This window comes from Epinephelus fuscoguttatus, linkage group LG13 (assembly GCF_011397635.1).
Source record: "Epinephelus fuscoguttatus linkage group LG13, E.fuscoguttatus.final_Chr_v1".
Classification (NCBI taxonomy): Eukaryota; Metazoa; Chordata; class Actinopteri; order Perciformes; family Serranidae; genus Epinephelus; species Epinephelus fuscoguttatus.
Window position 1 is genome coordinate 11665382 of NC_064764.1, and position 19047 is coordinate 11684428.

The 19047-nt window shown below is 39.5% G+C and overlaps 1 protein-coding gene across 1 annotated transcript in view; it reads left to right on the plus strand.

Moving 5' to 3' along the window:
• The first annotated feature begins 392 nt into the window (after window positions 1-392).
• Window positions 393-19047, plus strand: part of LOC125899202 (polycystic kidney disease protein 1-like 2) — a 65609-nt gene continuing 46954 nt past the window's right edge. Inside the window, exons 1-10 of the mRNA XM_049593283.1 lie at window positions 393-678; window positions 4798-4956; window positions 5048-5236; window positions 7115-7225; window positions 8008-8155; window positions 11523-11752; window positions 11889-12079; window positions 14682-14898; window positions 15043-15167; window positions 15314-15464. Of these exons, the coding sequence (XP_049449240.1) occupies window positions 393-678; window positions 4798-4956; window positions 5048-5236; window positions 7115-7225; window positions 8008-8155; window positions 11523-11752; window positions 11889-12079; window positions 14682-14898; window positions 15043-15167; window positions 15314-15464 (1807 nt within the window). The remainder of the gene's footprint in view (window positions 679-4797; window positions 4957-5047; window positions 5237-7114; window positions 7226-8007; window positions 8156-11522; window positions 11753-11888; window positions 12080-14681; window positions 14899-15042; window positions 15168-15313; window positions 15465-19047) is intronic.

Genomic DNA, 19047 nt, shown 5'->3' on the forward strand with positions numbered 1-19047 from the left:
CTATTTTTTACAGTAAAGATCTATAAATCCTTGTCATTAAATTCTGTACATTATTAGAACCTCTACCCTCAAGCTACCCTGCCATCTGCTTGAAGCTACTCTCCTAGGTTTCCTTTGTTCCAGCTCTGTCTGTGTGCCAAGGTAATGCATTCATTGGTTTTCAGAGAGACGACTGTTAGGTAAACACTGTTCCACTGAATACAGACAAAGTGTGTGAGAGAGGCTCGTTTCCATTTGAAGCAGGATGTGATAAGGGTTGTATGAGAATATTAGAGAAAAAGAGTGAAGCAGGGTTACTGCACTTATAGCACTGAGAATTTAAGAAGTGTGATGTGAGACTGAGAGAAAAGAGAACAAAAATGTGCTGGACCTTTGTGCACCTGATGATCCCGATGACACTCACCTGTCTGTCTAATGCTGAAGATAAGATAAGGGCTTCTGTTTCCTGTCCAGGCTACCAGACGGCCTTTGGAGGCTCCTGCTATGAGTTTGTGGATCTCCAGCATACTTTTTTCAATGCGCAGGCTTGGTGTGAGCAGCGTGATGGACACCTTGCTTTTATCCCAGATAAAGAAACTCAGCATTTCATTCAAACACTCATGGACCCCAAGAGGGATGTCTGGCTTGGAGTAGCGCCCTCCACCTCTCCAAACCTGCAATATTCTTCAACAGTTGAAGGTAAGAAGGCTGAAATTAATATGGAATAAAGTTTTGAGTGTAATTATGAACTGTTGAAATCTGCTCTTGTTTAGATGCTCATAAGTCTATCCACCTTAGACAAATGAGTTTAAATTTACAGACATTTGCAACAAAATGCTAAAAAGCCAATCTCTCCCAAAGTCTATGACAACTGTATTTTAAGGGATTTTGTGTGTCTCGCACATTTGATTCAATTAATGAAATACTGCAACTTCGTGCATCATTGAGGAGAATACTTTAACAGTGATTGATAGCAATGATCTTCTAAATGACGGTACATTTAGTGCAATGTGTCTACTTTATTCACAGTTGGCTCTGTGTCTTGGAAAAAATGTTGTTCCTATTGAGCTGTTGTTCTCACTTTCCTCTGTTCAATAATTACAGTCTTTTAATGGTGTGAAGCCTTTTCTTTCCCCTCAGCGGAGTGAGAAAGACTTCACACACTGCCAATATTTGTACAAAAAATAAAAAACAAAAATTACAAGTTTCAAACTAGAATTACCACCAAGTTGCATTTACAGTTTACATCCATGTCTGTAAAAAACAAGCCTTACATAGATCTTCCCCCCCGGCAGCACAGAAGATCAATACAATCAGCGCAGTTTCAAGCTGGACACCTAAGATTAGTGTCACCAGTTCAGTATCTCCCCTTATCTCCCCCTGTCTCCCCTTCTATCCCTGTGATATGACACTGAGTACTAGCCAGAAAAATGTTATTGCAGAATAGAGTTTTGCTTTAGGGAATGCATCTTTTGTTCCCGCCTGCCAAAATGACTCTCCAGCAGCAACAACCAGGACCCTAAGCACTGGTAACTCAAGGACAAAGAAATAGAGAGAATGATTTAAAGCAAACTAATCAAAGACAAAATGAAGTTAACTAAATGTGTGCATACAAATAGAAACTGATGTACTGCCAACAATACTAAATAAACTATGAGTACATATGTGTTCACTGAATGAGGAGAAAATGAACTATAATCTATAGAAGGTGTCTGCAGGGGGATTACCAACATTTCAATCCTCTGCGTGGCAACAGGTATGCTCATCACAGTCAGTCTATGTGGGATTAATTCATAACAACCTACTCGCCCTTGTTCACTTTGATGAAGAAACCTGTCACCTAATGCAACGGTGTGGTTCATATTCATGTTTTTTGTAGTTTTTGGACACAATGGAGGTCTACAGCAGAGGTATAAACTACCCAGTGGGTTCTGGCTACACAGGGTATCATTGTTATCAGGAAACATTTAGTAATGTATTGCAACCATGATACATATATACACACATTATAATTTTGGGTTATTTTTATTACTTGAGTTACTGTGTTAATTACCAGTGGGTACATTATTCATATTTAAGTAGTAATAGATTCAGCATTGAGTTACTGGTAAATTATTATTTCACTGTCATTTGTCGTACTATGTAATGTGTGGTGGAGTCATTGTGTTCCCTTGGTTATGAGCTAATTGGTTCCTACCTGCCCTTGTTTTGTGGGGACAGGTATGAGTGGTACACAAGAGGGAGTAAATGCCTCACGCTTAACAGGGAACAGAAGTTGCTGTACTCCCTAAGTTGGAATGTGTTAGTACTGTCTTGCCGTGTGGTAAAAATTAAAGGAAGAGGAAGACATAAATGTTGTAGTCCAATTAATACCCACAACTGGGGAACAATAACAATCAAGAAAAGAGGGTTACAGTATTAATGAGATTTGTAAATAAGTGAAATATAGAGTACCCCTAGCTTTAGAGTAATTGGTGCTTTTAAATTTAATATGTTGCCTCTTTTGAATATGTTCAGGTCTCATTCCCAGGGCATCAAAAAACGTTTCTTCAGCAGTGGCCCTCGGCTTTAGATATGGATGCACAGGGCCGCCTTTAGCGTCTGTATGATACGCAGTGGGTTTTCAGACAACATAATTATTAGATGGTCAGTTGTACTAAAAAGAGCAACAGAGTCTGCTTAGGGCAGGTGGATTGTTCCGATAAGCACAGGACTTGGACCAAGGAGAGCGGTGTTTGTCTCCACTGTGGAACTAAAAGTCAACATTAGTTAAGTTATTTTGTAACCTGAGTCATTAGTTACTCATTAGTTAGTTGTTAGTCATGAGTTATCTGATGTGACAAACTATGCTGTCAACTATGATCTTTTCCTAACCCTAACCAAATGGTTTTGTGGCCCAAATCTAACTACCGACCTCCTGCGTCGACATACAATGCAAAAGGCTGCCTTTTTGTAGCGATGAGATCACACTGGTTGAAGAAAGGCCGTCAGAGTGACCCTTGAGGGTCAGGGGTATATTTGTACTGGCCTAAAAAACCTTTCTACCAAAAAAACACTAACACCATTAATATACAGTACAGGCCAAAAGTTTGGACACACCTTCTCATTCAATGCGTTTTCTTTATTTTCATGACTATTTACATTGTAGATTCTCACTGAAGGCATCAAAACTATGAATGAACACATGTGGAGTTATGTACTTAACAAAAAAGGTGAAATAACTGAAAACATGTTTTATATTCTAGTTTCTTCAAAATAGCCACCCTTTGCTCTGATTACTGCTTTGCACACTCTTGGCATTCTCTCCATGAGCTTCAAGAGGTAGTCACCTGAAATGGTTTTCCAACAGTCTTGAAGGAGTTCCCAGAGGTGTTTAGCACTTGTTGGCCCCTTTGCCTTCACTCTGCGGTCCAGCTCACCCCAAACCATCTCCATTGGGTTCAGGTCCAGTGACTGTGGAGGCCAGGTCATCTGCCGCAGCACTCCATCACTCTCCTTCTTGGTCAAATAGCCCTTACACAGCCTGGAGGTGTGTTTGGGGTCATTGTCCTGTTGAAAAATAAATGATCGTCCAACTAAACACAAACCGGATGGGATGGCATGTCGCTGCAGGATGCTGTGGTAGCCATGCTGGTTCAGTGTGCCTTCAATTTTGAATAAATCCCCAACAGTGTCACCAGCAAAACACCCCCACACCATCACACCTCCTCCTCCATGCTTCACAGTGGGAACCAGGCATGTGGAATCCATCCGTTCACCTTTTCTGCGCCTCACAAAGACACGGCGGTTGGAACCAAAGATCTCAAATTTGGACTCATCAGACCAAAGCACAGATTTCCACTGGTCTAATGTCCATTCCTTGTGTTTCTTGGCCCAAACAAATCTCTTCTGCTTGTTGCCTCTCCTTAGCAGTGGTTTCCTAGCAGCTATTTGACCATGAAGGCCTGATTCGCGCAGTCTCCTCTTAACAGTTGTTCTAGAGATGGGTCTGCTGCTAGAACTCTGTGTGGCATTCATCTGGTCTCTGATCTGAGCTGCTGTTAACTTGCCATTTCTGAGGCTGGTGACTCGGATGAACTTATCCTCAGAAGCAGAGGTGACTCTTGGTCTTCCTTTCCTGGTCGGTCCTCATGTGTGCCAGTTTCGTTGTAGCGCTTGATGGTTTTTGCGACTCCACTTGGGGACACATTTAAAGTTTTTGCAATTTTCCGGACTGACTGACCTTCATTTCTTAAAGTAATGATGGCCACTCCTTTTTCTTTAGTTAGCTGATTGGTTCTTGCCATAATATGAATTTTAACAGTTGTCCAATAGGGCTGTCGGCTGTGTATTAACCTGACTTCTGCACAACACAACTGATGGTCCCAACCCCATTGATAAAGCAAGAAATTCCACTAATTAACCCTGATAAGGCACACCTGTGAAGTGGAAACCATTTCAGGTGACTACCTCTTGAAGCTCATGGAGAGAATGCCAAGAGTGTGCAAAGCAGTAATCAGAGCAAAGGGTGGCTATTTTGAAGAAACTAGAATATAAAACATGTTTTCAGTTATTTCACCTTTTTTTGTTAAGTACATAACTCCACATGTGTTCATTCATAGTTTTGATGCCTTCAGTGAGAATCTACAATGTAAATAGTTATGAAAATAAAGAAAACACATTGAATGAGAAGGTGTGTCCAAACTTTTGGCCTGTACTGTATGTTGGAGAAAATATTATATCTATATTACTGTAGGTAAGGATATTGTACTTATAGGAACTTCAACTCAAACTGTGCATTCATTGCATATGTTCAGCAGTGGTTTGTTCCATCCTCAGGTGCTCTCTCTTGGCTGGATGGTTCTCATCTAACCTATTCAAACTGGGTGAGCAGCCCACAGCCAGGAGAAGAGTGTGGACACATACTGAGAGACTCAGGCTTCCAATGGGAAGCCACAAGACACTGCAACAAAAAACTACACTTTATCTGCCAGTTTGGTAGGTAATCTGTATTCTGTGTTCTGTGAAAAAACAGTATAGCAATGACTGTGATGAATTACCACTTTGTAATGCCTTATATTCCTTCCAGACTCTGGCAGATCCATTGTGTGTGCAGGTTGTAACACCACTCTACAGTGTGGCTCTGGTCAAGTCCTAATGATAGATCGCAGCTTCTATGGCCGTAAGAACCTTCATTACTGTCGATCCACGTTCTCCCCTCCAACAACAACCACAGAGCACAAGTGTGGCTGGGTGGATGTTGTTGAAACATTAACAGGTAAAATATGCTTGAATAGTTTTGTTTTGTTTTGCCTTCAATGAAAACTTGCATTATTGCCATATCTTTTAATTGGTAATTGTGTTATGATAATCAGTGTTTGAATGGATACAATTACCTAATGCAGAGCTTTTAAAGGATCTGATATCCACTAATAACTACTATCAGATTTATATTAGTTCTTCTCATTTTATCTGCTCGGCTCAATAGGTAAAAAATGTGAATAGGAAAACAAACACCTGTGGTTCATGAAAAGGTTTTGCATGGATGAAACTGTGATGAAATTAAATCCACTTTTGAAGGAAGTCATTGCCAGATACCACAAAGCACATTATTGTTTCACTACAGACCATTATTTGTCTAGAATGAGTGCTCGTCATGACATTTACGGAGGACAGAATGCACAATAATAGCTTTAAAGCTTAATAGCCTTAAAGATACATCAATGATATTTATCCATTTTAGAGTAAATATTGACTCATGCATTTAACTGATGGCAAAAGCATATTATCCATCTATTCATTTTCCAAACTTGCTCATCCTGTTCAAGGTCTGGGGCACTGCAGCCTTTCCCAGCATCCTTCAGGTAAAAGGAAGTGTATATTCTATGCAAGTCAGAAGTCTATCAGAGCAACAACACAGAATAATAAACACTCAGACATTTGGACAATGTAAATTCCCCTGTGTTTGATGTCCTGGAGCAAGCAGGAAACCTCACAGACTTAGAAAACAAATGAGGGCAATGTAGCAAAGTCATCAAAATATATAGTCTGCACTACAGGGGAGACCTGGAACAATCTTCTCTGTCAATGGTCTCACTCCAAAGTTGTCAAAATCTGGTACTTGGCCAGTGACTTCTGGTGTCAGACACCAACAAAAAATAACCATCCTTTCACGTTGGCATGATATGCTGCCAGTCGCCATTATTGTTTAATGGCGGGACAAGAAAGAAAATTAAGGCAGTGGTCCGAGTTTGAGTACGGCGGGCAGGAGGGGTGGTGGATGGGTCCAACAACCAATGACATTCACCCAGAAGGCCAGTGTTCGCTTCCTGTAAGATTGTAAAGCCAAATCCTGTTCTTTTTCCTAAACCCAACCATGTGTGTGTTTGCAAAATGTAACCATGTGTGTTTGTTGTCGAAGGAACAATTCGCAGTGTTGTACCGACAGTGTGTTTATTTTGAAAGAGACTGTAAGCAAATGGTATATTTCCTGTGAAAACGGAAGTGTATTTTGAAAACAGGCAATGCATGTAACAGGCAGAACTTGACACGGTGTACCAAAACATCTGCAACCAATTCACCTAGGGTACCTAGCAAGTTGTATCTTGACATGGAATGTGTTGTCTACATACAAGACAAAAAAGAGACGACTGTGAGGACAACCCTGCCACACTTCCAACTCGTCAAATACTAATGCTTGGTATGGTTTGTTTGGTATGGCATGCTGTCCCTAAGCATCTAAAACTGACGCTGGAGGGGTACCTGGAGTATCAGTGTATAAAGAGTTAGTAGTGAGAATGTATGTGCAAAAATGTATCTGTGGGAGAAAAGAATGTCCTGAGCAAACTATGAGTCTTCTGAAAATGTGTCAGACTTTCTGACTGAAGGGGAGTCACTTCAGGATACATGCTTAAAAGGCAGATGCTGGACTTCATCCCTGGCCTCAGCAAACAACACAGCTGGATACAGAATCCCTTTGTCAGTCATCCTTAGTATGTAATTCTGCATCTCACCACAAAGGAGTATAGGGCAAACCTATCTAGCTCTTTTGAAACTTGTTTTAACAGGAAGAAGTAATTTGAAAAAAAATTCCATAATGTCATTATCATTGCTGTGTGTTATCAGTAGCTGATTAAGTTCCCTGTGTGTTTCCCAGCTCACTGCAGTGGCCGCCAGATTTGCCAGATTGCTCCAGTTGTGGACTCCTTTGTTGAACCTTGTCCTCATCTGGGGAGCTACCTGTCTGTGGACTACCACTGCAAAGATGGTAGGTCACAGTTATTCTAAGAAATCACAAATGTTCCAAGGGGAAGTTTTACATCTAGTAGAAGCTGGTTCGATTGTTTCCCATCCGGCCCTTTACTGTATACAGTTTTTCCCAAGTGGGGGTTTCTGCAGCCAAAAGCTGAAACCTATAAAATAACCAACAACGAGGTACACTATATGGATTTTCCCAGGAACCACCCGTGGCTTCACAGAGATCATCATAATAAGCGACAACCTCTCTCTGAAAACACAAGGTTGTTTATAGGCCTTCCTTTTATGCAATGTCAAAATGGCTGGGCCTATTTTTCCTAAATGTGTTTTTTTAGGCCTTACTTACTGTGTCTACCCAAATCCAGATCCAAAAACTCCTTTCATGACCCATAGATGACATGTTTCACACACTCTGCCGTGTTTTTATACAGTCACTGCTAGGTTCTACAACAGTGTCAGTGTTAGAGCTCATATACATACAAACATAAATAAATACATTTTAGTTCTGACAATGATGGTGGTTATAAATTATTTATTAAATCTTTTTATTTCATCTTGTTTGAAAATCTGCAGTGCAGTCACCTGTACAGAGCAAAAAGGAAAGAGGGAATTCATGCAAACACATGAAGCTGTTACCTTGTTCATCCCTGTAGTAGCCCTGTCTCTCTGCTGTCTGCTGAAATGAGGATCTGTGCTTGTCTATTATATTTCATTATTATTTTAAAGAATGATTTTGGAAAACAGGTGGGTTACACACACTGTGCTACATTTCTGGTCATTACCTCCCCGCAGGGCTCTCACTGTCAGTGGGCACTGTGGCTGCTGTTTATGATGACGTCACCATCAACGTGAAATGGCTTTTACATTTACAGCAAGATAACCTCAGCTGCAAGCTGAGTACCGGAGATGGCCATGTTATTTATCTGCTTAGTCCACAGGGGTGAGTATAGACTGACTATGGGGGTTTAAAATACAATCAATACTACTCAGATTGTGAAAACAGGTGTATAATGTCTTCTAAAGCTCTGGTGGAGCTTTGTCAAGTTTGAGAAAATAACCCTGATGATGATGATGATGATGATGATGATTTAGCTTGAGACTTAAAATGTACAACATGGTGTAGGGGTAGAGATTGAAGGACCTAGACATTTAACAGAAGGTTTATCAAAAGACATGTCTGAGTTGCAATATTGGAAACGTAGGATCAGGTGATTTTGGAGCTCCAAACTTAAACCTAAAAGTTAGAATATCTCTTGTCAAGATTTCTGAGGAAGTCCTCTAACGTTATGGGTATGGAGCAATGTTGCAATCATTAGTATACCCTTTGAACCCCACATGGATGCTTTGAGGGATAGACAATCACACATCTACACATCTTCTAGTAAGGCTGCTCGATTATGGAAAAGATCATAATCACGATTATTTTGGTCAATATTGAAATCACAATTATTTATACGATTATGTCTTGAATGCATTTATTGAACATTTCTTTTAAAAAAAAAACACTTTCCCATCAAATGTTTTGAGGTCTCCTTAAAATATAAAATAAAAAAAAACATTAAAAAACATATGTTCTAATGTAGTAGTAAAACAAAAAAAGATATATAACATCAACTATTGTAGTGCACTCAATCTCTTGAAAACAAGTAATACATAAAAAAACAATAAGACATAGGAAATAATCGTTTTTCCACGATTATATTAATTTTGAGATTGTCTGGAGCCAAAATTGAAATTACGATCAAAATTCGATTAATTGCACAGCCCTATCTTGTAGCTACCTTTACCATGCAGAAATTGTTGATTACTGTTTGTATACAGTATCACCAGAGAAAGTGAAAGCGAAAGCCAGCCCCAGACTGACGTTTCACTTTGCTATTCTTGCACGTTTTGGCGATGTGTCCACAATTGTTGTAGCTTCCTCTTGTACGCGTACTGCTTACAGTCTTGCACCTGGTCACAACCTTTTTATTAAGTCCTGATCTCACCTGTGTGCTGTGTCCTAGGACGTCCCAAACTTGGCAAAATAAGAAGAAAATACAGGCAGAGTACAGGGTCCCTGCAGATGAATAGACCACCACACCAGGGTCCTTCAGAGTCATCTAAAGGGGCAGGTGCTCAAAGTCAAAAAGGGGCATATAGAACCTGATTTTAAAACACTGTGGTGTTAGGGCTGTGTATTGGCAAGAATCTGACAATGACGGCTATTACAGTTCAATGTACTATGATATATTGTGATAGAGTAAGCATGGAGATACTTTGCATTTTTTAGATAGATTTTATTTTGACATGGACATCACAATTACACCTGACAAACCAGATGCAAAACTGAGTTGGCTCCATCTCCATTTATCATCTGACCTATCACTTTATTCCTGTCGATCTAGGAACAAGCAATAATCTAACAATTAATCAGCATCAATCTACTATTGTAGTGTACTCCACCACCATTTTATAGCAAAAATGCCTAAAATGACATACCCAAATTAAAATGACTGTAGCTTCTGAACCGCTCTGACTACATGCATGCATGAGGTCTTGCCAGAAAGAAAACTCCCGGAAGTTTCTTGTTAAAGTATCAAAAACACTTTAGGTGATATTGAGACAGAGTAATGGGCTTCTGAAGTCAGTAAAAAATTGAAGATTTTGCCTAAAATAAAATAAAAAAATGTTTTTCAGGATGAATAACTGTCTGTGGCTTCATCTGAGCAGGTAAATGGCACTGTGGGGCTGTAGGCTATCAGTGAACATTTGTTTCACATTTGAAGAAGATCTCCACATAAGATCTCGAGTAATCCTTTAACTTTTCCCGTCGAAAAACGGCATGACATGACTTGTCACCACTCATTGCGATTTTGGACTACGTGTGTTTAGGCTGCTCTTGTGCAAAATCCATAAGAAATAAAAGAAAAACGATGTTATTTTTGAAAAGTCAAGAGCTTCCTGAATCCGGCAGTACCAAACATCACATGGTTTGATGACGTAATGCGCCTGGGAGATACCACTTAACAAAGAAGGAGGGGAGCGAGGACGTCAGTGTCCTGGCGGAGTTAGAGAGGCTAAACGTAATTAACAACTCTTGAACCTTATGCAATCACAGATCTAAAATGTAATGTAAAACACACTGCAATGTAGTGTTGTCTATGAGAAAATATTATTCTTACCTGTTGTGCTCTTTTTAACCCAGTTGGTTAGGAATCCACTACTTTTTGCTGCCTCATGCAGCTCCCTCTTTTGTTGTTGAATGCGCCTCTCTTTGCAGCGCATCTTTGCACTAATGGATAAAATATGATGATTAATAATCAAAAATGAATGCATGAATGAAACGTAATGAACAAGCACACACACTGCGTGGCATGGGTACTAAACAATGTCATTTCATGACAAGCTCTTGCTGGCTACATGTCAGGTCCAGTAATTAATACATATAGAAAAACATCCATATCATACTTTTTGCCCTCATTTGACAGAGACAGCAGCAGCTGTCTGTGGTTAGCTAGTGTCCAAAGGCCCTTATGGAAACATACCAAACGTGCATGCATGATCATTTCATATACATCATACACATCCTTTGTTTCACCCACTTACCGGTTCTTCGACTTCCAACTGTTATACTGTCATACTGTTGTACTGTCAACATTATTGTACTGTTGGACAGACAACAACTCTCTCTGCTGGGGTCATGACGTGATGTCATATGATGAACTGGCTGGCGGCATGTCATATATTGTGAATTTTTAACATTTATTAATAATAAATGTTCCTGTGAGGGGCCACAGGAAGGCCTTCATCACAAAAAAAGAAGCTTGGCAACAGGGCACTTGAGGGTCAAGAGACAAAACGGGCAGGTGCTCCAGCCCCTTCCGCTCCCCCTCTGCACGTGCATGCACCACACACAGGTGATGATTGAGAAGGGTACTGTTGTATGAGTCTATACATTGTTTATTTAGGATAATCCTGCATGATATACCTGTAAATTGTTTAATTAATAATGAATGCATTTCAAGTTTAGCCTCATTTTTGTGCCCCTTGTGTTTCTGCTCAGAGTTCTGTCAGCAGCCATAGGTGAAAATATTTGTTGAACTAAAATTGTTGCAGATAAACTTCCATTATTGAGAAGCGTGCAAAACCTCTTATCTTTAATTAGCCCATATCGTCAACCCATACTGCCGTGAAATTAGACCAAAAACTTGAATTATTCATGTCAGTACATCTCCACTTTGTCTCCAATTAATTATTTTTCTCCAGGAAATAAGAGGAGCATACTGTGATCACAGCTAACTGTCTCTATATGTGCTTTTTCTCAGGTTGGAGAGCAGCGTGGTGCACAGATATACTCATCCAAGCACATTTGTTTTGGTAGTCGAATGCATCACCAGGGACGTGCACATTACAGCTCAGAAAATAATAACCATTCAAGAGCCCATTATAGAGTTTGGTGTAATCAGGTGCTATGCTGGGAAACTGTCTTTCCATGCAACCGACTGCAAAGCCCTTTGGGGAGAGCCATTCCAAATTCAAATTGAAGTAAAGGCAGGTGGGTGCCAGCATGATAACATCATAATATACAATGATTTGTCCTGTCCAATTTGATATCACTGCTTGGAAGCATCAGGTTTTGGTGTTTGTATTCTATTTGTTGTCTTTTAAAAGTATTTCTTATCTTTCTGCAGGTACAAATGTGACCTACAGAGTCCAGAGTGATGACATGTTGTTGTCGGGTTTATCTGTGTTGAGAGGAAATATTCCTCAGAACATCACAGTGACTCCACAAATGATGACGCAACATGGGCCTGGCTGCCACCAGCTGACCCTTTATGCATCTAACATGGTCACATTCCCTGAAGTGTCCGCACACCTGCAGGTAAATCAACGTTAATCAAGTAAACATGTCATCTTCTCTCGATGATGTGGCCACAAATAACATGATGCATCATCCCTCCATGTTTTGTCCTGATTGTGATAATGACATATGAAAAATAATACTTGAAGATGACATTTTCATCATTTGATTAAGGCATTGATTGAAGTATTAAGGCCTCTCTAAATTAGAAATTAAAATTAACCTTTAATTATGACACCATGTTGCGTTAGTAGCAGCATATCTGGAAACAGCAGAACACAGAGGATGCAACACCCTTCTGAATTTCATCCAAATCAGCATCCTGTGACATCATCTCTGAGTTTAAAATTTTGATTTGGCTAGTTAGTGTTACTTTTAAAACTGGAACATGGTGAGAAAAATGTATGATGGATCAAAGTTGAATCAAAGTTCTACTCTAGGCATGTACTGTATAATGCTGCATGAGTGCCATCTTAACAGACGCAACCTATTTAATTTTGTGTGGAATTGTTATCAGAAGTTTGGAAATATCATAAAATTTAACAGCAACATCATGACCTAAACAATAGCAAGACTGGCATATAATTGCTCTGCCTCTTTATTCTATCTTTCGTTTCGTCTTTTCGTTTCTTTTTCTTGGCTGTGCCAGGGCTTTTCTCACTGCAATGTTACTGTGGAAGGCATCTAAAGTTTGACAGCCAAGTCACAGTTTTAAAATAGGAATTGACATTTTTGTTTATCACATTCATGGCGTTTAAAAAAGTGCAGTATCTCAACACTCCACATTCACAATCTACAGTCTTCTCCTTCCCTGCATTAGCTGAGGCATTGCAGGCATTTTCTTGGCTGCTTACCAGCCCCTGCCTTTCACAGAATAGTGTGAGGTCATCATAAGGAATGTTTTGCATCCTTTAGCGCAGGCCAAGAATAAACAATATATAAAAACTTTGCTCTTTTGTGCTATTAGTGTTCAAAAACTCCACAGGACAACTTACAAAAAGACTACATTTTACAATAAGATATACTTAAAGGTATAGTGCACCCAAAAATGAAAATTCAGCCATTATCTACTCACCCTCATGCTGAGGAAGGCTCTGGTGAAGTTTTAGAGTCCTCACAACACTTGCGGAGATCCCAGGGGAGAGTGGGTAGCAGCACACTCCACCTAGATTAAAACGTCCAAGAAGACATAGTTGAAACCACAAAACATCTCCATACTGTTCGACCATTAGTGCAGTGTACAGAGAGGCGGTTAGAGCTACAGGCTACAGTGAGGCTAAAAACAGAGTTCAAATTATGTTTTTGAAAACAACTTTTTATGTCGGGGCTTCAGGACACTTGGATCACTACGGACGAGCGGTATGGAGATACTTTGTGGTTTCAATTATGTGTTCTTGGATGTTTTAATCTGGGGCGCCATCAGCCTGCATTAGGTGGAGTTGTGCTGCTACCCACTCTCCCCTGGGATCTCCGCAAGTGTTGTGAGGACTCTAAAACTTCACCAGAGCCTCCCTCGGCATATGGGTGAGTAGATAATGGCTGAATTTTCATTTATGGGTGCACTATCCCTTTAAGGGATTAAGTTGCTATTAATCTGCCAACATATATGTGGCAAGGGGGTAAGTAAATTTTAGTGGGTTGGAATGGTGTAGTGGTGGTGTCAATAACCTTTAGAATTACTTTACACTTTATTACAATTTATGCAACAAAAGGGCTTAATATAAATTCTAAAAGCGAATGATTCAAAAGTTAAAACTCAGCATCAATGTAAGCAAAATTAAAGAAACTAGGAAACTGAGCTGAGGCCACTTCTCGAGAGGCGGACTACACGAGGAGTGCCAAGGGGTGCTACCACTACTCACCACAAGTGGGCACAGCAAACAACACAGCAATCCTCAAACAAAAAATGGTGTAGTCTATGGTGTCCCAGTGCAACTACTCACATGCAAGAGTGAAGGGACCTCACCGCGGGCGCCTATCTTCTCACCAATCTGGCTATCCAGTCCTGAAATAAGAAAAAACTGCTGTAAACAAAGAGGGGCTGCCGCAACAGGGACAGGGCATGAGGCAGGAAGAGGGAGAACAAAGGCTGACAGGTGCTAAATATTGTCTGGCCCTGATTAGGAGGTTGGCTAAGGGAGGAGTCAGGCCCAGGCTGTATTCCCACCACATATTATTGATTAATAGTTTTCAGTTTGCGGATGATAGATTAGAAGAAAACCTTAGATGATCTAGACCAATGGCTCCTTAATAATGCTAATAGGCTCATTAACTTTTGACCTTGTTGGCTTATTAGAAACATATACGAAACAACTCATAAAGCTAATTGAAGGCATAGCTTGACCAACATGTTAACAAAGCAGCAGCCTCAGTGCTCCATTCATGTCCACTCATAATGCATTCAGGTACAGTAATGAGTTGTAAGGCACCTGCATTTTGGCAGCATTCAGAGCCCAATGCAAAATCACTATAGTTACACGCTTAAAATTGTAACTTAAAAATTAATCATAATAATTGATTAACCAATGTATTTGTCTGCTGTGAAAAGGTTCACAGATGACAAGTGATGTGAAAAGGGAAGTTGATGTGTTTGTCTTTTTCTGTAATTCTTCATGTACTGCAGATGTGTGAGTTGGAAAAAGTAGCCAGGCTTGAGGCCACTGTGTTGACAGAGAGGGATGATTGTCCAGACTCTCCAGATATTACAGTTGGTGTTTCCCTTGAACAAGGAGCACCTGTACTGCTCCTTTTCTCACTGTCTGGAGACAACAGCTCGTACTCTGAGACCAGGGAAATGAACACAAGCAAGGAAATCTTTCAAATTGGACACCCTATTCAAGGTATGGAAGATGTATCAAAAATGGGGGTCACATATGAGTCAAAATACGTCTGTAATATAATCATTTGTGAGTATTTCATACTCATGTTTCAGCCGTGTGTATGCAGATGTTATTGTTGAATATTAAGTGAATGTTTTTCTGCAGGTTCTGTTCAAATGAAAGTAAGAGCATGGAATGTCTTCTCCTCTTTGGAAGTGGATGTGGATATGTTTGCTTTCTGTGGCAAGGACTCAGTCTCAAATGGTCATGATGACCATTTTTTGAGACCGGTAAAATGTTTTCTTTGTACCCTCAACAGCAGAAGTATTTTATATTAAAGGAGAAAAATACTTACCCCTTCCAGCTCTCCTAACTCTGTTCATAAATCTGTGTTTTTAAAATGCATACTATATTAAATCCTTTTACTTTTTTTCAGGGAAAGAAACAAATTAGAGTTGTCAGATCTCCAATGAAAGCCATTGCAACACCTTCATATTCTGTACCTACCAAAGATATAACGATTACGCTTTCAATAAGCGATGCAGCCAAACTAAATGACCCGAAGAAACGATATGAGTGGGCATGCCGTAAGAACTGCGCTTTTTATCTTTTTTAATTCAAAGATTAAGTATAAATGTTTCATATTTGATGATTATAAGGTTCATAAAGTAACACATTTTGATGTCATGTTAATGTGTTGATTGTCTGAGCTACAGATTAAGCCAGAGCATTACGTGTAAAGGAATTTGATATACCCCATTACCTTTGCTAGTGTTACAATGCCTTTCAAGTTTTCTATTCTCACAATAAGTAAACTGTGACAGATTTAAATTCTTGGTAATTTTTTAAAATATGGGTCCTTGATTTCAACAAAATTAGCTTCCCATTTCTAAGCAGCCAACTGTCACTACTAGTTTTTATTTATTTATTTATGTATTTACATTGACTGTAGCTTATGTTTCTGTATGAATTGGTTTAAAAAAAAACAAAACAAAAAAAAAAAAACAGGCAGAAAGTTACCATCCTCATCAGCTGGATATCCATGTGGAAGAAATGGAGAAAAATAGCTTTGTTTATGCATTTTCGTATTATTTCTAAATTTAGTATTATACTATTTATTGGTAGCATTTTGTATCATATTGGTTTGTGCTACCAGTAAGTAGGTTATAATGAGGATAAATGCAATATAATATCATATATATGTTATCTTGTTCCAACACAACTGCACAAACGTTCCAAGAGAAGGGGTATAACCCATGTGTTGACATATGTCACGCTGTCCAGACTTTGATAACATTCAAGACCAGCCTCCACAGTGGGAAAATAGTATAGTGGCTGTGCTTGTCATGAATTAGGATTTCTTTTTTTTTTTAACACAACCTTTACCCCCACAAACTAATGTACATACTGTAGTTAATAATGTGCTCTGAGGCCACGGAAGACACACTCTGCTACTACTGTTAGGTAATCAAGCTAGCTAACCCGGCATCCTAAAGATTGCATCTTACGTTCGAACAGATAAACACTCTTAATTAATCCTGAGCATTTTTACTTTTGTGTTTTGGAAAGGTGATAAAAAAAGGAATAATGCTGCAAACTCTGGGGCTGAAAAATGACCCCAAAAAGTGCCAAAAACTGCAGTTCTGTGAACGGCCACTTGGGGCTGGCTCCAGATGCTCAACTTTACAACAAATCAAAACATGTTTACAGCCCAGCACATAAAAACTGTTCTGGCCTCTATGGCTGATTTCAATTGTACAATTGTACAGGGGGGGATTTTTGTATAACTCACCTGTTTACATTTTAGTAAGGGGAGCATGAAAAGGTCTATGATGAACCTATAAATAGGATCAAAAACAACAACTGAATTGCTGAGCTATGTCGCTGGCAATACAAGTTATATGTACTAGTCCATACCCATTGGTAGCTTTGTCACCTTCTACCTATGCCAGTCCTCAATGCTTATGTGCAGTTTCACATAGATTGACCGTCAGTGAGTAGAAAAACGTGGGACAGACAGAATGGCTGACTGACAGAATGACACACTGACAGTTTCTGTGATTATGTACAGCATACCATACCATGATTTAATCATACCAAAAATTAGGGAAAAAAAAACAAACATTCAGTGGCGGTTAGGCCTAGATAAGAAATTAGCTCTCTAGTGCCCCCATTTTGTTTGATGGAGTCAATAATGGAGGGGTCCCCTCAGATTATGTGTTGTCATATGCCTACAAAGTTGCGTGGTGATCGGTGAAACCCTTGAGATGTTATAGGCAAGGCAAGGCAAGGCAAGGCAATTTTATTTATATAGCACCATTCATACACAAGGCAATTCAATGTGCTTTACAAGAGAAATATGTTAAGATAAAACATTAAAGGAACAATAGATCATTAAAAACAAAAGCTAAAAGCAAGAAAACAGTGCAGAAAATGCATTTAAAAAGCAAACACAAAGCAAAAGCAACAGCAGACAAATATAAAAACAATAGCTACAGATTATCCTAACAATAAGTTACATATCTAGTTCACTGGTAAGCTGCAGTAAATAGTAATGTTTTAAGCCCTGATTTAAATGAGTTGACAGTTTCAGCCGACCTCAGATATTCTGGAAGTTTGTTCCACAGGCGGGGAGCATAGAAACAAAGGCTGCTTCACCTTGTTTGGTTTTGATCCTGGGAACACTGAGTAAACCTGTTCCAGATGATCTGAGGGGTCTGGATGCTTCATAACGTACAAGTATATCAGAGATGTATTTAGGCCCGAGACCATTTAGTGCTTTATAGACAAGTAACAAGATTTTAAAGTCTATCCTTTGACACACAGGAAGCCAGTGCAGTGATTTAAGCACTGGTGTAATGTGCTCCACTCTCTTGGTGTTGGTGAGGACTCTGGCAACAGCGTTCTGGATGAGCTGCAATTGTCTGATTGATTTTTTACTCAGGCCTGTGAAGACACCGTTACAATAGTCCAGCCTGCTGAAAATGAAAGCATGAACAAGTTTTTCTGTATCTTGTTTAGACAGAAATTCTTTTATTCTTGCTATGTTTTTAAGGTGGCAGAAGGCTGATTTAGTAATTGTCTTAATGTGACTATTGAAATTTAGGTCTGAGTCCAGAACTACACGAAGATTTCTGGCTTGATTTGTAGGTTTTAGTGTCATGGCGTCAAGGTGAGCACTGACTATTGATCTTTGTTCTTTGGGGCCAAAAACAACTATCTCAGGTTTTTCTGTGTTTAGTTGTAGAAAATTCTGGCACATCCACGTATTGATTTCGTCAATGCACTTATTTAGTAGATATAGGGGACTGTAGTCATCTGGTGACACTGTTATGTAAAGTTGTGTGTCATCTGCATAAGTATGGTAGGAGATGTTATGATATTCCATAATCTGAGCAAGAGGGAGCATATAGATGTTGAAGAGAAGAGGCCCAAGAATGGACCCTTGAGGAACTCCGAGCAGTATGTTATGGTCAACTGTGTCAAATGCAGCACTGAGGTCCAGTAATACCAGAACCGAAATCTTTGATGCATCACTGCTCAGATGAATGTCATTTAAAACTTTTACAAGTGCAGTCTCAGTGCTGTGATGTACTCGAAATCCAGACTGAAAGGCACCAAAGGAATTGTTTTGCTCCAAGAAGGTGTTAAGTTGCTGAAAAACAACCTTTTCAATGATCTTTCCTAAAGATGGTAGGTTTGATATGGGCCTGTAGTTATTTATTACTGAGGCATCCAGATTAGGCTTTTTTAAGAGAGGTTTAATGACTGCAGTCTTCAGGGCCATTGGAAAAAGGCCTGACTGAAGAGAACAGTTGACTATCTGTAGTATATCTGATGCTATGCAGTTAAAAAACATCTTTAAAAAAAGCTTGTAAGCAGAGTGTCAAGGCAGCAGGTAGTGGACCTAAGGTTTCTAACTATGTCTGTCAAAGTAGCATAATTTAATGGGTGAAAAAGTGCCAAAGTAACTGGAGTAGTCTTATGAGGCACAGGTGAAATAGCCACTGTGTTGGAGTTACAGACTGTCTGTCTTATCTTTAAAATCTTGTCTGTGAAAAAAGAAGCAAAGTCATTGCATGCCGTGGTGGATAGCAGTTCAGGAGGGACTGACGCTGATGGGTTTGTCAGTCTGTCAGCAACAGTAAATAAAGTCCGTGCATTGTTGTT